Source organism: Nasonia vitripennis, chromosome 2 (genome assembly GCF_009193385.2).
Source record: "Nasonia vitripennis strain AsymCx chromosome 2, Nvit_psr_1.1, whole genome shotgun sequence".
Classification (NCBI taxonomy): Eukaryota; Metazoa; Arthropoda; class Insecta; order Hymenoptera; family Pteromalidae; genus Nasonia; species Nasonia vitripennis.
The window spans coordinates 18510824-18529977 of record NC_045758.1 but is presented as its reverse complement, the minus strand read 5'-3'; the positions used below and the strand labels follow the sequence as shown (position 1 = coordinate 18529977).

At 45.2% G+C, this 19154-nt stretch overlaps 3 protein-coding genes across 9 annotated transcripts in view; 2 read left to right on the top strand and 1 right to left on the bottom strand.

Moving 5' to 3' along the window:
* LOC100115744 (fibrillin-1) overlaps positions 1–9522 on the top strand; it is a 105959-nt gene extending 96437 nt beyond the window's left edge. For 2 of the 3 annotated variants that reach the window (XM_031922559.1, XM_031922557.1), the window contains 3 exons: positions 18–92; positions 641–926; positions 7881–9522. In XM_031922559.1, the coding sequence (XP_031778419.1) occupies positions 18–92; positions 641–926; positions 7881–8068 (549 nt within the window). In that variant the 3' untranslated portion in view covers positions 8069–9522. The remainder of the gene's footprint in view (positions 1–17; positions 93–640; positions 927–7880) is intronic. The other variant, XM_031922558.1, reaches the window with a different exon arrangement.
* Positions 3774–6655, top strand: LOC103315641 (serine/arginine repetitive matrix protein 2-like). Of its 2 annotated transcripts, none has more exons than XM_008205471.3 (7): positions 3774–4108; positions 4214–4525; positions 4602–4900; positions 4961–5101; positions 5183–5625; positions 5692–6113; positions 6179–6655. In XM_008205471.3, the coding sequence occupies exons 1-7, from the start codon at positions 3968–3970 to the stop codon at positions 6539–6541; spliced, it is 2121 nt and encodes a 706-aa protein (XP_008203693.1). In that variant the 5' UTR covers positions 3774–3967; the 3' UTR covers positions 6542–6655. The 2 variants fall into 2 exon arrangements, with proteins under 2 accessions (XP_008203693.1, XP_016842858.1); XM_016987369.3 differs by having other exon boundaries at positions 3776–4108; positions 6184–6655.
* Positions 9377–19154, bottom strand: part of LOC100679483 — a 64117-nt gene continuing 54339 nt past the window's right edge. For 3 of the 4 annotated variants that reach the window (XM_031922560.1, XM_031922562.1, XM_016987371.2), the window contains 4 exons: positions 17557–17976; positions 17215–17466; positions 15507–15637; positions 9377–13991 (listed from right to left, as the gene is read on the bottom strand). In XM_031922560.1, coding sequence (XP_031778420.1) covers positions 13872–13991; positions 15507–15637; positions 17215–17466; positions 17557–17976 — 923 coding nt within the window. In that variant the 3' untranslated portion in view covers positions 9377–13871. The remainder of the gene's footprint in view (positions 13992–15506; positions 15638–17214; positions 17467–17556; positions 17977–19154) is intronic. The other variant, XM_031922561.1, reaches the window with a different exon arrangement.

Below are 19154 nucleotides of genomic sequence, written 5' to 3'. Positions count from 1 at the left end.
TCCCTCTTTCTTTTTAGCAACAACAGCAGCTTTACAAGAAGATGTTAATCTGTCCGAACCGAGATCCGGTGGAGCTACCGCTTTCAAATAGGGTGAGCGATGGACTAAATTTTATTCCGCGCATATTTATGTGAATTAAATAGGCACATTCTATATATCGAGTCTAATCACTGTGTCGTTATACTTCACGCAGAAAAAAAAGATTTGCGAATGCAGAGTAATGCTATACGCTTTAAAGGCATTATAGAGTCGAATTCGCGGATGGAAAATTCGGATTTGAAATTTAAAATTTTGGCTGTAGGATTAATGTATGAATAATACATGTCGGGCTGTGAAATTATAGAATAATGCATCAGAATAACGAAATATCGGATCGCTTTCAATTTCACCTTCCGGTCTTTGTTTCTTCGGCTCGGAAATCCCGCTAGAAATCGATAGTAATTTTCCCTTCCCGCTGATTCTATTGCGTCCCTTATCGCCGATATGGTATGTCGACGCTGTATCACGGCCGGTATAATCGAGTAGTAGAGATAACCGTATAGTGCAGTGGTCCAGCCTAGTCGTCCAATTTAGCGCAATAGAGCCAAGTAATCCTTTGCGACGAGTACAGCATCGTTTTTGCTTCTGCGTTTTAATCAAGGATCGAACGCCGAGCGGCTGCTACATAAGGTACGAGCGTCTCTTCTCCGGAGCTTACACTGTGCAGCGCTATAACAGCAACAGCAACAGCAACAGCAACAGCAACAGCAACAACAACAACTATAACAGCGCCGGGGGCAGTCACTATCAGCAGCGCAGGAGCGAGTATCATCAGAACTCGGCGACGTCCAACGCCGCTTATCACGAGGTCCACCCGATGCGGCAGGCGCCCAGCGCTACCGCGATCCAGCCGCAGACACGGGCTTATCCGCTCGTCAACTGTAAGTGTATGTGTTCTGTTTTCTGTTCTGTTTTCTTCTTCTCTAGCTGCAGTTCTACTTTCAAACCTTGTTTGCCGTGCTTATACGTTTTCCCGGACGGCGCCTTTTTGCTTTTGTTTCGCCTGGTCTCCACTCCGGTGCGCGCTGTGATAACGTCGTACTTACCGGTAAAAATGTTTTCGTGCGAAAAACATCCAATGCGACACCGTGGAAAACATGCAAATATTTAATTTTCACAGGAAACGAAGATAGAGAAAGGAAAAAGGGGGAGTTAATTTGGGCTTGGTCGTTTTCTCAAAACTGATGTTGGCAAAAAATTGCGGAAAAAGCTCAAACTTCACGATATCGTGTACTGGTCCTATAAGTATATTCAACTTTCGTGTTTTAGTTGCACTCCAACGTTGCAAAAATCAATTGCAATATGAACATTTTTCACTTATCAATTTTGGCGATTCGACAAATCAGCGTTACGAAATATTGTAGCAGCGTTCGGAATTGGCATTGGGCAAATGTGAGTGTTAACGAGGACATTCATAATTCAACATTAACCAAAATCGAACAAACGTAAAGTTACTTCCGTTCCCCCAACGTGAATTCGAAATGTGATTCACGGCCCGGAACGATATCAATGCTTCGTGCCAAAATTCGCCGAGAAATTATGTTACGCATTGAACGCTAATGCACGCATGAAAAAGTTTTAATGAAAGCTCTGCTAATGAGAATTAACTTGATTACAGTCTATAGCCACGGGGTTCTCCCGGATTGAATTTTTTTAACGAAGACAAATTCTTGTACTACCCATAAATTATCAAAACTTTTACATTTTGAATCGCGGAAAATCGCGCCAGTTAAATATAAATATGCGAAACTCGCTGTAATAAGTTAAATCCAGCACGTCGTTATTAAAACTTGATTATAACATTTTTGGAAACCCTCGCTGATGGCAAAATATTCGAAGTACGTTTTGCCTTGGTACTCGTATTCTTCTTGATACATTATCAAAAATCAGAACTGGGTATTAAAATTCACGGAATTTCTGTAATGCATTCGCAAATAAACGTTCGATAGCATAAAGCTCGAATATATATTCCATCACTCCTATAGTGAGCCTATATTCAGCCAAGATTTCATTCCTCGTGCGCGCGTCATATTTCAGTTGCGGTCTCCTTCCCTCTCCCTACTTCCGCGGGAATGCAAGATTAAAATGCTCATATCAAATCGCAAGAGTGCAAAACGCCGTGGCTAAAACGCCCCTCTCGAAAAAGGCATATAACGTACTTTCACCGAGGGCGTGTAGGCGCACGGTGGCAGGCATCACACGTGCGTGTACATAAGAAGGCGAGGCGGCGCAGCGAGGAGAGTGCAAAAGAAGCTGCGGGGCACGAATCCGCGAAATGCACCGCCGCGAGGCTAAAAGCTTCGCTAGCTAGAAAAGTGGACGGAGAATGCCGCCGTATATAATAATGCGCGCGTTTCGCGAAGAGAGTACGAAGGGCGGCTGCGGAGAGGACAATGTTATATGCATCCGTATGCTCAGCGCGTATATTTTCTCCCCTCTCGACTCCTTGTATCATCCGGGAGCTTTTCTCTCTTCTCTTCCCCCGCGTTCGACCGTCGGGCCATCAGTCTCGCGGGAAAATGTATGGTAGTGCGGCGCGGCGTTTCACGCATCCTATAACCCAGGCCTAAATGATCGGAAGCGGCGTGGCCACAGATCGAGGAGGCTCCCATAGATATGTCTCAATCGTACCCCGTGTATTATAGAACGACGGCGCAGGATCGATAGTACGTCGCTTGAGCGACGAAGGAGGCAAGAGGCCGCCCAATACTTTCGCCGCGTCTCCTCTCAGAGTTGGAGCTATTTTTAAGTCGCGCTGCCGCGGAGACGTGCTGCAATCGCTCAGCGCCTTTGCCGCTTTGTCTCGTGTTCTCTCTTTGCAGGCGAAACACGTGGAGCGTGGAATTCAGGAATCGCCTGAATAAAGTAACGAGCGAGCTCGCGATTGTTATACTTAGCCATCGATTGGAAAAGTAAAAGCGACCGAGCGCGAGAGCTTTCAAAGGCGAAACGTGTGATTGTTCGTCCCGGATAGGAGCGTAAACTTGCGTCTTTTTTATTCCCCGCTCTCTATTTTCTCTCGCAGTCTCTGTACGATCGCGTGTCCAAGACAGCACTCAACTCTCTAGCCGTTTGTTTTGTTTGCATTACCCCGGAATTCTACTACCTATACATTCACACACACACACACACACACACACACACACGCATATATATATATATATATATATATATATATATATATATATATATATATATATACGCGCCCGCGCGAAAATACGCTTAGCTCGATTTAATTTGTTGGATATTGTAGGAGGTCTTATTAAACTATTAATAAACTTAAGACACAACCCATTAAATTAATAATTATAATATAAGATTTATTCAGCTAATCAATATATAAGACTCGCACTCAATGCGACTACTCAGTTACTCGGTCGGGACCAGACTAATCAGATGTTTATAGTATTTCATAAACATCTCTCCATTGGATCGATGATTCTTTCTTCTATAGACTTTCTTATAGTATAGGCTCTGCATATGAAATATTCCCCACAATATATTATATAGTTGGTCGGGACATCTAGCAAAGAGCGGCGCGTGCGCTTGCGTAATATTTCTTTTACGAAAGTTCGGACGGACGAAGCGAGCGGCTGGAAAAATTTATCTCGTTATGCCGAGTTCGTAATTCCAGACTCTTTTCAAGATTCGCTCTCGAAGGAAATATTTCCCATTACTCGCTGTAACAAAGCCCATCGCTCCCCTCCCCGGATTCCACGCCGGGATCCCCAGACAACTTCTCGGAAAAAAGCGAAGCTCGAACGGCCAACTTCGCGATCGCGTGCGCGCGAAAGGTTCGCTGGTCAAATAGCCGAAATCGGCGGTGGGAAAATTTTTCGTGTCGCGCAAAGGACTGAGTACCGTTGATGCCTCACCATGCGGAAAGCGGCTCGAGTTGAGGGCCGCGCGGAGAAGCGTCGCTGACGCGATGTTCGCTAGTACAGCGCCGAGCGGCGGTCGCTACCTAACCTTGAACCTGCTGCCGCAATCCGTGCTCGAGGGCGCGTTCGCCCTCGCCCTCGTCGTCCTGCTGGCCGTGCCCCTCGTCGCTCGGATCCACCGTCTGCTCGTACGTTGAATTTAATTAGCTCGCACTCGGCACGATTTCTCTGCGCTTTCGCGCTTTTTACTCTCTCGAAGCGCGAGTTGTCGAACATATGATCGCGCACCGTAGGAGGACGCGCCGAAAGACTCCAGAGATGTTCGCGGCATCGCCGACGATCGCAGTCCGGGGATGCACGGCCTCGACGCTATTCCGTCCGACACGAGCCTGCGTTTCGACTTACACGAATCCGAGGCGAAGGACGCGGAGAAAATGCGACGCGCGGAGTCTCGGGACGACGACGCGCGCGTTTTCGACTACCGGGCCTACAGGCATCGGCTCATGGAGGAAGTGCTCATGAAGTACTACGCCGAGCGCCAACCCCCCGGGCAGGTTGTCATGAACTCGATTCACCTCAATGCCCAGGACGACTCCAACTTTCATGTATGACTCCTACACCCATTGCGCGTATCGAGCGAATATCACAAGTCAACATTTTCCCCGTCTCTGTGGAGAACAGTCAAAGGGCCGCGATCTGTTCGGGTTTATCGACGACGTCGACGAGCCGTCCGGCCGCAAGAACGCGAGCTACGTCCATCCATTGGACCACTTCCTGGTGAAGGGTCCGCAGCGGGCGACCACGGAGGAAAAGTCCATCGAGACCAGGAGCCCGTCGCTCTGGTCCATCCCGGACATGATCTCGGACGCCCGGCTAAGCAGCGTCAAGAACGAGGGTGAGCTCGTCGTCTCGCTTCCCAGGACATCCCAGCACCACAGGAACCACCTGGAGACGCTCACCAGAGCCGATCATCACGGAAGGTTCATACGAGTTTATTCGAGTCGCTCGCGCTCATCTTTACAGTTGCACGAATCGCGCAGGTACGAGGCGGAGGAGCGACCGAAGACCGTGGCCAGCCGTTTGCCGACCAAGCCGCTGGAATCCAAGGGTCAGCAGAAGCCGCACTACAGGATGCAGCCCGCTGAAATTTTGCGCATAGATCGCGAGGACTGCAGCTCACGGTTAATAAACACTTGCCAACAGTCTCCGCGCGTGCGTTATTCGAGTATGTATTTGACATCATTGCCGCCCCTTGAGCGTAGGCCCCTGACCGCCGGCGAAAGCTCGAGCGACCTGGGCAGCTCGCTGTACGACACCGTCGATTCGAGGCGTCGTCGAGGCCGAGGAGATGACCCCAAGAACCTCAAGCGGCCCTGGCTGGTCTCGTCCCATCCGGAGTCTTACAATCGCAAGTACGGCAAGCAGCTGCGCGAATCCCTGTTCGATGCGCGCTGGCGCCTCCGCCAGTCCTCGCCGCGCCAGAGTAACGCCACCGCAGCCAACTGCAGTAGCACAGCTTCGCTGCTGTCGGCCGTCAGCCGGAGCCCCAGTCCGAGCTCGGACTCCAGAGCCCCAGCGCCGCCGACTTGCCAGCAGAAGGGCTCCGAGGTGCTGCAGAAGGTCACGCTGCTGAGCTCCAGCCTCGAGCAGAGCGACAGGCGGGAGAGGAGCAAGCTTGGTCTGCCGGAGGCGCAAGAGGGCAACGGTAAATTTCTTTCCTAATCTGTGGACACCAGAGGGGACGAGGACAAAAGTTGTTTTTCGCAAGCAGAGTTCTCGAAATCCCAAGCTCCGGCCGCCTCGGTCGCCTCGATAGCGAGCAGTCCCGGCACGCCTCGGCGCAGGGTCTCGCGGCTGCCCCTCCACATAAACTCGAAGAAACCCATCGCGAGCAAGCTGTCGCCGAGCGAGACCGAGGGCCGGGCCAAGTCCGAGGACCAGCGTCCCCAAGCGATTAGCTCCTCGAGCGAGCGACCGAAGACTACGAGCGGCGCCGTCGGCAGAACTGCAGCCTCGAAGCCGCGAAAGCTCGCGGTCAGCGGGGAGAAGAGGCCCAAGACGTCCGACTACAGCGCCGAGGCGCCAAAGACGCAGAAGCCCGAGGACGAGGCTGGGAAAAAGCCGGTCAGCTGGAGCGTCACCCTCGCGACCAAAAGCATCAAGCGGAAGCCGAGGAGCAGCGCGAATGGCAATGTAAATTCTTAATTCCAAGCGTGCGGCTGATAGATACTGTTCCCTGTAACCTCTGACTTTGCAAGGAAAGTGATGCCTCCCGCAAGGACGACCCGTCGGCTCAGCGGGCTCGACCGCGAGCACGTTCCTCGCGCAAGAACGCTGGCCGCGGCGCAGGGGAGAACGCGCGGGTGAAGGTCGCGGTGAACCGGGGCCTCAAGACCTACATCGAGAAGCTCAAGATCGTGCTGTCCGAGCAGCAGCAGCAGCAGCAGCAGAACAGGGGCCGCGCTCAAGTCGAGTCGGCTGAACTGGCCGGACTGAGTCTCGTGGAGGCCGTCACCGCGGAGATCGAGGCGAACCTGAGCGCAGGCGAGATACACGAGCTCAGGGACATACTGCAGTCCGCCGAGAGGAAGATCACCCTGGGAACGACGAGTAAATGCTGAGATCGATTGTCCGAGAGGGATCATTTGAGAGTCAAAATTCATGGTATCGGTTGTATTAAATAGAAGTCGTGGGAGAATAAATTAAGCGTAAAGTTTACGCTGATTTTCCGCGTGCGTTTGTTTGTTGCTTCATTGACTCTGCTAAAAATGAGCCACCACAGTACTCCGAGACGATCAAGACCCAACTAAATTAGCCCAATCTGAACATTCTCTAATAACTCGTCCGACCACTCATTACCGCAAACAACGAGTGTTGTTATACGCCGTGACCTCGTTTAAGCAATTGCTGCGCGACGCTCTAGCAGAGGTTTAGCTCGATTTAACTCGTAGCGACGGAGACGCGAATCTTGAGCGGAGGAATTTGCGCGCGAAAGGTGCCGAGCTTCTCGCGTGTCCTACTTGGGCTTGCGTTCGAGGATTCGGATGCCGGTTGTCGAATTGTTACCGAATCGAAGCAATTTCCGTTTGACGTTTCAGTATCGCTAGCCGTGGCTTCGGATTACTCGGGTGTCGAGTAGAGATTTATTCGATCTTGGAGTCCAAGTTTTTAGCAGAAAAAGATTCATTTCTTATTTCCGAGTACCTGTATTGACCGCACGGGGAAATTTTCGTATACGTTGGGACAATACTTTTTCAGTCCGGGCAAAAGATTACCGGATGTTTTAAAAATACTTTAAAGCACTGTTTGTGGGTCGCTGCTTGTTTTATTTCTTCGCTTTTTTGTCGTGTAATACCTTGTTGTAATTTGTGTTTATTAATCAATATTGAAGCATGTTGTGTTCGTGAAACGATGATTGGGGTTTCCCTTTTGTGTGTACGTGATTCAACTTTTGCGCGCGGACATCGACTTTGTAAAGAAATATAAAATGCATTTCGCTACACGTTGTGGTATGCATTCGGAAAATAACAATTAATCCCTTCATTCCACTGCATACAAAAAATATTGATGGGTTTAGAACATTCAATCGGAACATTCGGAATAAAAACAACATCGCTTCATTGTTTTTAGATATTTGCAGTTTCAGAACCCTGTTACGTGCAATAAAAAGCTCTTTCGCGCAAAGTCAATTTCCACGAACCTTTGTCGCTCATATTCCAACCTAAACCGAATTGTTGAAGTTCCAGGAGTCGCCGATACGATAGAGATAGTCCATGTTGAACAATAGCGACACACGCACACACGCATACACACACACACGCACACACAGATCCATTTGCTTAGAGAACCGTACATGCTTCAAGATCGGCCGAAAACACAGTATACTCACGCTTGAAAAAGAGCGATTGAATAAAGCCCACGTATCGATGCCGTGGCGCGTGTCTCTTTCGCTGCTTACAGACCACAACTGGCACGAGTACCATCGACACCAACAGGTGCAGCAGCGCCAGCACATCATCCACCGGCAACAGCTACAGCTCCAGCGGCCGCGAGAACAGGTCTACTATCCTCGCAGCAGAACGTCTTCGTTACCCTACGGTAGACAGACGCGACTCTTGCCATCGAGACACAACTGCTGCCCGCACTAATTCCGATGCTGACCACAGATGCATCCCGAGACATCGCTGCGATATCCGTTATCGGTTTCTACTAGCTGTATTGCGCTTTTGTTTGTTCTTTCGTTGAAAGAACCGCGCTTCGAAGTTTCCATCGAAGATTTTGCCTTTCTTATACATAATATACTCTATATTCGGAGAAGAGAAGTTTCAAACTGTTTTTAGGCTAAGCATTTAGATTTTAGTTCGATCGAATCGCATGTACTTTTGCAAAGAGCTTGGAAACAAATTACTTTACAAGAGAAGTTTGAAAAAACTTTATTACTTGTAAATGTCCTTATTATAGTCCTTTATTATTCAATATATTTTTATTGATGATAGTTCATTAGTTTATACTACGCCGTATAATTTTTGCACATGCATTTTCCAGTTGCCATTAACAAATATACATGCACATATATATAGTCTGATTTAAATATAATACAGTATCAAATGGTTTTACTTTTCATTTAACAAACATTTTGCTGACTCTTATGAACAAAGAGTATGATCAAGAATATTTACTTAAGGAGGTTCGGCACCGATAGTCCCTGCCAAAAGTTCGGCTCGCTGCTACAGGCGCGCCGCGTCGTAAGTGAGAGACTCACATAATATCTCAGCTTCTGAACGTCAGATCAATCTGAAATTTTCGGTGCATATGGACAGGACCATTACGAAGCAGTGTGCAAAGTTTTGCTAATTTCCTGTAACAAAATTATTGCAGTGGTGAACCTCCTTAATTAATGCATCATTATTTTTCATTCGATGTTTTATACTTGTTCACGACATTTTATAACCTTTTTATATTTATTGAATATTTTTAGAATAAGAAACGAGTTTTTAGAGAACGTCTTATAAAATAATTGCTGAAGAGATGAAAGATAGCATCGCAAATTTGTTTTCATTAGCCTTCTTTAGAACATGATCGTTAAATGATTTAAATGTAAATGAAAGCATAGATCATAGAGGTTTGATTATAAAATAACAATGTTAAAATCAGTAAGATAGAAACTTTCACTTACGATGCTAGAAAGAAGAAAAGTTTTCGATAAAAAAAATGATGTAACAAACTAAGAATCTAAATAATTATCATAGTATATATTGTTTACGTTGCATTTACATTGGCTGTATGCCGAAATAATAGTTGTATGATTTGTATTCATATGTAATTTTACAAGTGTCGAACTACGTACTTTTTTAATAGGACTAACTATTTTATAATAGAGATATTATATGTGCGTTGAAAATAATAAAAAGTATGCTTGCAGGATGGAAGAGGATTAAAGAAGAAAATGTTTTGCATGTTTTGTAATATATTTAATAGGTGAATTTTATACATTTATAATGCGTCACATATTATTTAGTAGGTAGTAATTGAACGTCATTGTAACATGATATGCGACTGGCGCGTATGGGCATACTGACAATAAATAACATATATACGTTTATTCTTACGTGCACAATCGTTATAATAAGGATGACATTCAATTATTATGACTTCCGCCTACATCGTTTCCTTCTTTCCCTACTTTCATATACTTAAAATAATTATTATTCACACTATATTATTAAGGGGCCTCGCTAAGTTTGCATTATACTATTTTATGCTTAGTGGAAGTAATAAAATTCAAGGACAATTTTTATTATACGTATTGAATTCTCTTTTTTTTTAAAAAAAACTCAAGAAAATGTATCCTATTTATTATAGAGTTGCGAAGAAAAACATTTAAACTCGTCACAGTCGATATGAATAGATATATATCAGTCCATATTATGCAAGGATCATAATTATACGTAAATATGAATTAAGTTTGTTTTACATATTTCTAGATTTTTACAAAAAGACTTAAGGGGCCACCACACCAGTTATATAGATATACTAATCATGTTAAATTGACGCGCTCGTTTACTCCCAACTTTTAGGAAACCGGCTGTACATAGGAGTCTCAAAAAATTACAGGACCTAGTTGTCGGTACCATCTTTGCGCGGAAATGAGCTGGGCAGCATTTGGGGTTTGATCAGATCAAACGTTTATTGTTTATTTTAGCCGTGGTTAGACGCTTGGAAGGAAAGCGTACTTCAAAAATTGTACCGTTATCTCGGTCCTGTAGTTTTTTTAAAGTCATTAAATTAAAGTAAATTAGCATTGGCTAGTATATCTCTCTCTCTCTCTCTCTCTCTCTCTCTCTCTCTCTATATATATATATATATATATATATATATATATATATATAACTGGTGTGGTAGCCCCTTGAGCCTAGCTGCTTCTCAGCCAAATATGTATATAATATAGAACCACCCCGTAAGCTCTTCTAAAAAAAGCAACGATAGCGCAAAGACATACCCCAGTTTTTTTTCGCATGAATAAATATAACACAGCGTGATGCAGACTGATAGAGGCCTCTTAAAAAATTTGATCTCTCACGCGTAGCTGCGCTTGAATATTTGAAATGCGAGACATCCTACAGCAAAGTAAAAGCATATCTTGGAAGTGAATCTCAGCTGTAAACTCGATGATCTACTCCTGTACATTTGTTATAATATTTTATTTGTATAGTATTCTCAAGGCTACTCTCAAGATTTCCATTCAATCTGCGATTTCTTTCACTTTTTGATCCCAGAAACGCGCGTCGCACGGTAAGTTCTCCTTGTGCCCAAAATCCACGGCGTTAAGCAAGCATCATTGACATCTGATTACGGAAAAATACAGTGATTTGATACTGGGCAAAAAACACGTCACCCTTCTCTCGTAAATATTCCTCGGTGTAGATGCGAATCCATTCCCTACGAGCAGCGCGTTGTTAAGAGCTTGTGTTCAGCGATTCATTCGAGCGAAGGTGTCGACTTGTCTGCCGATGAGAAATGGCTCTCGCACGGCAATCAGCGCTAGCAGCCCGCTCGCAATCACATAATAACACGAGCATTTTTCCCCTCGCCGAAAGCTTCATCAATTATCGACTCGCGCGATATAGCTCATCGACTCCAAGGACTCGGGCGACGGGATAATAAACGGAGTAGCGCGTAATAAGCGTGTAAACTGGTATGGACGATCCCGTTTATCGCGCAGAGCTGACAGGAGTGTCGATACTGCGGCGCGGCGTTGAAATGTTGCTTTGCTTTCGATGATGTATGTTAATGAATTTCTATTTCTGCTCTCGGTGCTCTGCCGAATGAAAGAGTCATTATCGCGCGATTCGAATGCAAACTTAAACACATCCAAAATACGTTGGGGGAGCATAAGATACTTCATTTGCCGAGAAGATTATTATAACTATCTCCGTTTCGGAATTCATCAGCATCGCTGATTAAGATTTACAAAAGCTTGCGCGGAGAGGAAGTTCCGGCCGGGGCTATAGTATCTTTATGCTCTCCGCGCGCACCTTGCGAAAATCGTCTGAAGTTGCTTCCCTTGAAGCTCGAGCAATGGCTTTCGTGCGCCTCGAACATCCCCATCATGTATACCCATAATATACAGGACGCAGCAAAACTCTGAAACTGAATGGCTCTAAAGCTGTATTAAATTTACCTTAGGTAAGCGGCTTTTTGAGATCGTGTAGCGCAGACATTTTGATGAAGAGCAGTCGTTAATTAGAAAAAGCTCCTATAGATGATATCCCTTTGCTCTGCTTCCTCATCCCGTTTCTTTCTCCGTTTTCCCGGTATACATTGGTAAATTAAATTGCCGTTCAGAGGTATCATCAAATGACTTTGTCGTGCTTTAAGTTGCGTACAAGAATCGTAGTAGTAGGGAGTTATAGTTTTTTTTTTCGAATTTCAAAAGTAGTCGAAGAGCACGCGTGCATGAGAAGTTGGCGCATCTCTGACGAATGTCAGTATAGGGCGAACATCGTCGAGATTACTTTTGCTGCTCCGTGCGGTATCCAAGTAGAGCTGAACGGCCTTCGGCTTCATGGAGTAATTTTCACAGCCAGCGAATTCACACGCCGACGAGTCGCGATTACGTTCACGTGCTCGACTGTTTCACGAGAGTCTAGAGTTTGTTGGCCTTTCGCTTGGATACTGCACGGACCCTTCCGTTGGCCTTTTTGTTGCGGTACCTTTCTCGTCGCCACGTGATCATAGAAAAAGTCGACTTTTGAGCTTTTTTTAAGTTAAGTTTGTTTACGCGGTCTGTTGGGCCGGGATGAACATAGTTATGTGCGCAGATTCGGCAAAATTGCGCAATGTTATCTCACGTATCTTTTCTCTGTGACGGGAGGTTGGACTTTTATGCGAGCTTCCCTACTCGTTCCTTTCGTTTCGTAATGGAATAAAATGCGACGTTGACATTAATCGCCTGGGAGCAAGTCACAGTGGATTCATAAGAACGTATAATAACGCCGATTGATGAGCCGTGATAATCTCGTGGAATATATTATTGCGCATTAAATATACGTGTGCATAATAACATATAATATTTATAACGTAACAATAATGATAATATCGTGATTGGATTATTCAACGCCTGACAAAATAATTGCTTTGTTACATGAGAACTCCTGTCAGTATTGATGTAAAAGAAACTACTCATTATTTATTTACGACGAACGTATTTATTTTTTATTCTCGCTAATCATATATTTCTCTCGCAAGAAAAATCAATCTCTTATACATCATAATATATTGTAGAGTGGATGTAGTTACCCTTTGCCATGTTCTAGGATCTTTCAAATGTAGTGAAGCTGTATCGCCGGTTTCTACGAAGACTAGCGCAATTAGAAAAAGGACTATTGTATGATTTACCACTTCATGTATCGACGGAAAATAAATTTTACTTTGATGTTTCAAAATTAATTGTAAATCGAAAGAAGCTTTTCTTGAATGGTGCTATATGGTCTTCGCAGGCGCGGACAATATATCATTATCCTACTTACGTTAGTCTTCAGTTGAACTGAAGTCATACCTTTTGAAAAATACTGTATACGCTTATACGTGTATATGCAATATATTATTGATTACATAAACTCATTTTACTGGTACGTATATTATTAAAAACATCAATTATTGTATAAATGTAATATTCATTTCTCCTGTCTCAGCTCTATTACTTTTTATCATACAGTGTGACTAAAGTGTTTTCAAAGAATACTGTAAATTTTATTCCGATGCAGATCTTTCGTCCGTAAAGTAATGTATATGCATATATATATTTTTTTTTTCTGCCTTTTCAATTTCTCTAATCTCACGCTACGGTCAATTTTCATGTACTTGAACGTGTAGAAGTAGCTCTTGCTATTGTACAAAAGGTTCCTGTTTCGTGCAAGGTTGGAGCATGCAGAGTCGAGATCTTTTTTACAGATATAGTATAGTCTTTGATAAATTATATTCTTTTTCAAACATTTTAATAATTATTGTTTTCTTTTTTCCGGCGCATATAGATATTCGGGCAGCGAGACCGTAGAAAGTTTAACAAAACTCGAGATAAAGATCTACAGTTGTTCTCGCCGCGCGTTCACAGAGAGTCTCATAGAGTCTCCTTTCCGTGGCGAATAAGATGTTTGCACGTTCTTCGAAAGTGAAAATAATGAAAAGAAAACAGCGTTTTACCAAAGGCCAAACTCTCGAAAGTCCACGTCTAGCGGCCCTGAGGAAAGAAAAATTCTGGCGTTTCGATCTCGCCCCTCACACTGCTGAGCTCCATCTCGCTTCTCTTGCCGGAGATTTTTCAATCCGCGCCCGCAGCCGGAAATCCATTAGCGATTCTCTCGAGCGCGAAAACTGAGGCTGCTGCGCTCCTCGTTTTCCCGGCGATTTCCATTTATATTGCCTTGGTTTTTTCTCCCGCCAGGCCCGTCTTTACTCGGGGAGCAGTGGCCGCAGAACAACGGTGAAGATGCACTTGGTCGTCCAGCCGGCCTCGTCGGACGCCTCGTACTCGACCTTGTGGCCACCCAGGCTGAACGTGTTGCCCGGGCTCTGCGGACAGTCAGGTGTTTATTTTTCTGACTTCTCCACGAGCGCGGTTATAATTATCCTATCGCGTGTGCGCGGCGGGAGACTCTTGTTTGTCGTTGCAGCGGTAGTTAGAAAATGTTGAAATAACTCGAATTTTAAACCAGCAGTTTCGGCCCCGCGTTTAACATCGTTACGGCGAGTCTGAATTCGTTCTGTAGCACTACGCTGCTGCACACTTCGGAGATGCGTATGGTTGACTCAAACGCGAGCAGGGATTAAACTGGAATATAAATTAGTCTCGCGAAGCGAATTTTCAGTACCGCGCTGTATGCCGATGCAAAATTAAACGACGCGAAACATCAATCAGAAGTTTCGTAATAATCCGCGCGCATTTCACGTCGTTCTCAAAGATACTTGTTACAATACAAGTGTAACAAACGCGCGTTATCGCGCTATAGCATTAGCAATAACGAAGCGGAATAACAGCGGAAAAACTCCATCACGGCGGGCGTTAAATTAAAACTTTCGGAAAGCAGCGGATCGCCCGATCCGTCGCACAATTTGTCGACTCCTTCCCGGCGGGCGGAAGAAACGGCGGAAAAAGCTCCGCCGATAGAAGCCAAGCTTTTACAGCGACGAGGCTATATCCCGGAAGCTCTAAAACGCTCATAATGCAATCTCGGCATCCTTCGGTGGCTGCAACTTCTTCGCATCGACAAAAAGCAGCGAGAAAACTATAATACGAGCGAACGGGCCCACGGCATGAGTTTATCGCTAAATTGCATCGCATAACTAATTCGAGCGCAGCTCGCTGTTTATTCTTGTAAATTGTACGCGCGCGACTAGGCGCGTACACGTATATACGCGAAGCAGCTTTTTGTTTTTTCTTTTGACTGCAGGCTGCTTTTTGTTCCGCCGGGCTTTATGCTTTTTAATTGCTGCCCGGCCAGCGGCGTGGAGAATGGAGCGAAATAATATTGTATAATTCACGTCTAGCCGGCGCGCCGAGTGTGCGAAAGACGGCGCTTATCGAAAGTGCCGGGATTATTCACTGCAGGACTATTCACTGTAGGGGAGAGTCGAGGAAAAGGCTGGTAATTAAATTAACCTTAATCGATATTATAATTCTCTATCGCAGCTCTCGGTGCTTTTTCGCATGCGTTCCAAGCTAGTATATAGCTACTCGCGCGTTGGCGTTTATTTGCCCTCTCGCCGGGATTCAATTAGTTCGAAAGTTTTGATGTAACGTAAACAGCGTTAAAAAACTATCGCGACTCCGGCGATGGATGCAAGATTCGCGTTTAAACGGATAATCTTGATCCGACATTAAAAGTGCGGACGAGAGTTTGAAATGGAAAAGAACAATTCGAAAGTTTTCACACAAAAAACTAATCGCGCGCGTGTTTCTGCTTGTTCGTCCGGCCTGATGAGGTAGATAAGATTTAAGAGATTTAAGGCTCGTTAAAAGATATGGCTGAGCCACAAAGCGCGAGAAGTGTTTAATACAAAGAGCGTAAAAAGGAAGGGAGATATTACCTCGCTGCTCGTTACGCGAGTAACTTTGACGTTGTCGGTGAAGACTGGCTCGACCCACGTAATGGCGGAGCCGTTATTCCCCCTGACTTCGATGTCGCTGGGGCAGCCTTTGACCTTTGGCGCCTGGCCCTCTGCAAAATAATAGAGCAAAATAATCATCAGAGCGGGCGCCGATGCCTCACACATAGTTGAATCAATGTCGCGCCGCAGCCATAAGGATCCAAAACCAGCGACGTCCTCCCCAAATGAAAATACTTGAGATAGCTGCGCTACTTTGGCGGGCTTGCGTATGAATCGCTTTTACAAAGAGCTCGCTGCTGCTTCTACATGCAGAGCCGCGAGCCGGGCATACTTGGGCTACCGGGATTCGCGCAAAGGCGCGACGCCGCCAAATTATCTGTTGCCACAGCCGTGCCCGGATTCTCTATCTCCGCGCGGCTGAGCGAGCGAATCCTCAATGCGTTTAATTAAATCGCAGCCGCTGTGCGTCGTGGCTTTCTAAGTTCTCTGTGAGTCGCGCTAGCTACCTCGCGCGATTTGCATGCGACAGTTGTGACGCCTCGCGCCACTGCTGCCGCGTCCCAATAAGGGTTTCCGAGAAAAATTGCCCGCGAGCTTTATTGTCTGATGCTCTTCTCGACGAGTTTTCTTCTTCCTTTTTTTAACGAGCAAGACTCGAGACGAAAGCGGAGAAAGACAACTATGTGTATACCGCGCGCCTCGAGCTTGATAAACCAGTCATTCGGATGGAGATGTTTGAGCTCTCGGTTCGAGAACTCTCGAGAAGTTTCGACTGGAAATTCATTACTGCGGTAAACAGGCCGCTCGATAACGAATTTCGTGGTAATCAACTTTTCGATATTATGTCTTACTCGGGACAATCTACGCAATCCTCGCGATCGCTGGAAAACGCGCCAATAACTTTCGTTATTATAATATACACATACACACACACACACACACATATATATATACACGAGCTTTCGACGCAACGTTCTCGATGCATATACCTGTATACATGTAAGCCGGAAAATACCTTTGTCTCAAAAGTAGCTTGCTGTATTTTTGTGCGGGGTTAACGCGGCAGAAAAGTGGGTCGAATGAATTTTCTTAGAAACCTGGAAACGAGGCAGGAAAAGAAAAATTAAATTTTATGGCGAGTTTATTATGCTCTCTGACGGCGAACATTTTCGAGCGTTAATTATGGAACAAGTGTATTAATAAATAAGACGGACAAAGGATTACATACTCATGCGGCCCGAGCGTCGGTACATTTTTGCGAGATGTGCCAATTTTTGTTATATGCGTCTGTGCAGTTAAACTCCGAATGCGACAAAGGATACGATAATTCGCCCATTTCGACACTGTTGCGGTGCAATAATTCTGGAACGGAGATTATTGTAGAACAATCGTACATGGCGCATGGCAGCGCACGATACAATAGAGTGACGACCCGTTTTGCAAATATAGCTTGCCTGAGTATATATTAAACACATAGCGCGAGGAAGAGATTCGGAGATCCCGTGGGATTCGCTAGAGGGTACACAGAGTCGGCTCCTCAAACAAGTGCGGTACCTTGAATCTGAGCAAGACACACACATTCGAGACACAATCAATATGGAAGGTGTACACAGAGCACTCGTCTTCTCCAGTCAAATATATCACGTATACAGACGTGCACGAGAACGGAGCGTCCGCTAGCTCTTACCTTGCACGGCTATCTTGAGGGTGCAGCTCGTCTGTTTCTTCGAGACCGGATGCCGGGCGTAGAAGGTGATCTCGTGCGAACCGAGCTTGAGATTGGCCTCGAGCCTCGTGCCCCATGAAGGTTTCGAGCGCACGTAGCGGAACCAATCCAGATCCGTCGAGGGCTGCTCGTAAGTCACAAAGGCCTCGTCGTGGCCCGGGGGCAGCTCGGCTACCACGTCCTTCGGGCAGTCCAGTCGTGGCTTGCTGTATCCTGTCGGGGCAAAGGTATAATAACGTTATCACTATTATTGAGTAGAGCTTTCGTCTCGGCAAACGTGTCGTATCGTCACACGATACTCACTGAGACACTCTCCGTGCTTGGGTCCGTCCCAAGTGCCGTCAGCGCGACAGGTGAGCTCGTACTCGCCGTGAAGCTCATAGCCGCGCGGACACTTGAGGCGACACTTGGTACCCGGCCTGATGGGCCCTCGCTCCACCTCCTCCTGCTGCTGCTGCTGCTGCTCCTCCAGCGCCTCGTCGCCCTTGTCATCACTGTCCTCGTCATTGGCAGTGTCTCCGTCGCTCGACGTCGTCGGCGTGGCCGAGGGCTCCGCGTCGGAGCAGAGCAGGTAGCCGCGGCCCGCGGGATTCAGCGCCGAGCAGGAGATGCTCGTCTCGCGGAATCGCATGCCCAGGGCGGCTTCGCGATCCATCGCCTCGAAGCGCTTCTCCGCGACTAGAAAGGAGACCAAACCGCGAAAAGAGAGTAAACTCGTATTCGCTGGTGGGGTTCGGACAATTTTAATAAGAGCTTTATTACACTGGAATGCGTTATGTTGTGCATACTTTACGTGCAAATGCTAGGCAGTATCTAATAACGTTAGACTCGAAAATTATACAGCTGTTAGTATCGAGGACAGCAAAGTATCAATTGTAAGCTTAATTTTATCTTAACCAAACTCAATTCGAAACTCCATTTCGTTAATTGTGCTAGCTTACTTAGTCTTAAACTTCGCTTTAATCTGTTTGGTGCACTTGCGGGAATGTCTCTGCGCGACTTGTACGAAAGTGCAATTGAATCAACGCGCTGTTGTTTAATCGTGACAGCAGTTCTTGACGCGTGATAGCAATAATATACGAAAACTAACAATGTTGCTTGGATACTATATGTTATACATGTTTATACATCATACACACATTAGACATGTAATTTGAGGACACCCTAGCCAACTGGGCGGGGGCATGGTGCACCTAGGTCGGAGCCCTACACATACATTAGAAATTAGACAGTCACACATCACCTCTGATCTAAACAAATGTAACTGATTTTTTTCTCTAATAAACATAGTATTCTTATACAAAACCACGTACCTGCCAAACTGAGGATATTATAACGCACGCCGTATCAGAGTAATACTTACATTTTTTTAATTTGTTGGAAAAGCAACGGTATGCTTCAAACACATATAGTTTCCAGATGAGTGTGGGGTTTTACAAAAAAAATATTATTTAAAAAAGTTGTCTGCATATTAACATAAAATTTGTTACTTTTTAAAGTCTTTAAACAATTTTTGTTGATTATTTTCAGAAAACTTTTTTAAATAATATTTTTTTGTAAAACCCCACACTCATCTGGAAACTATATGTGTTTAAAGCATATATATTAGTATAAAAGTGCCCTTCGAAGCCCAAATCTTATGTAAGTCTGCGGTAGCTGAAAAATGGAAATTTTTTATTTTGGCCTTCGAAGAAATGTCATACCTTATAATATGGCACATATAAACATGGTTTTATGTTTTTTACATTATACCTGAATATATTTAATAGTTTAATTAATTTTTTAAACAATTTAGGAAAAATATAAATGAAAAATTGACTTTTTCATTTTTTGACAATTTGAGTTGTATCCGCCCCGTTATATATTTGAATAAAGCCCTCTTGAATACATGTACAGCCTTA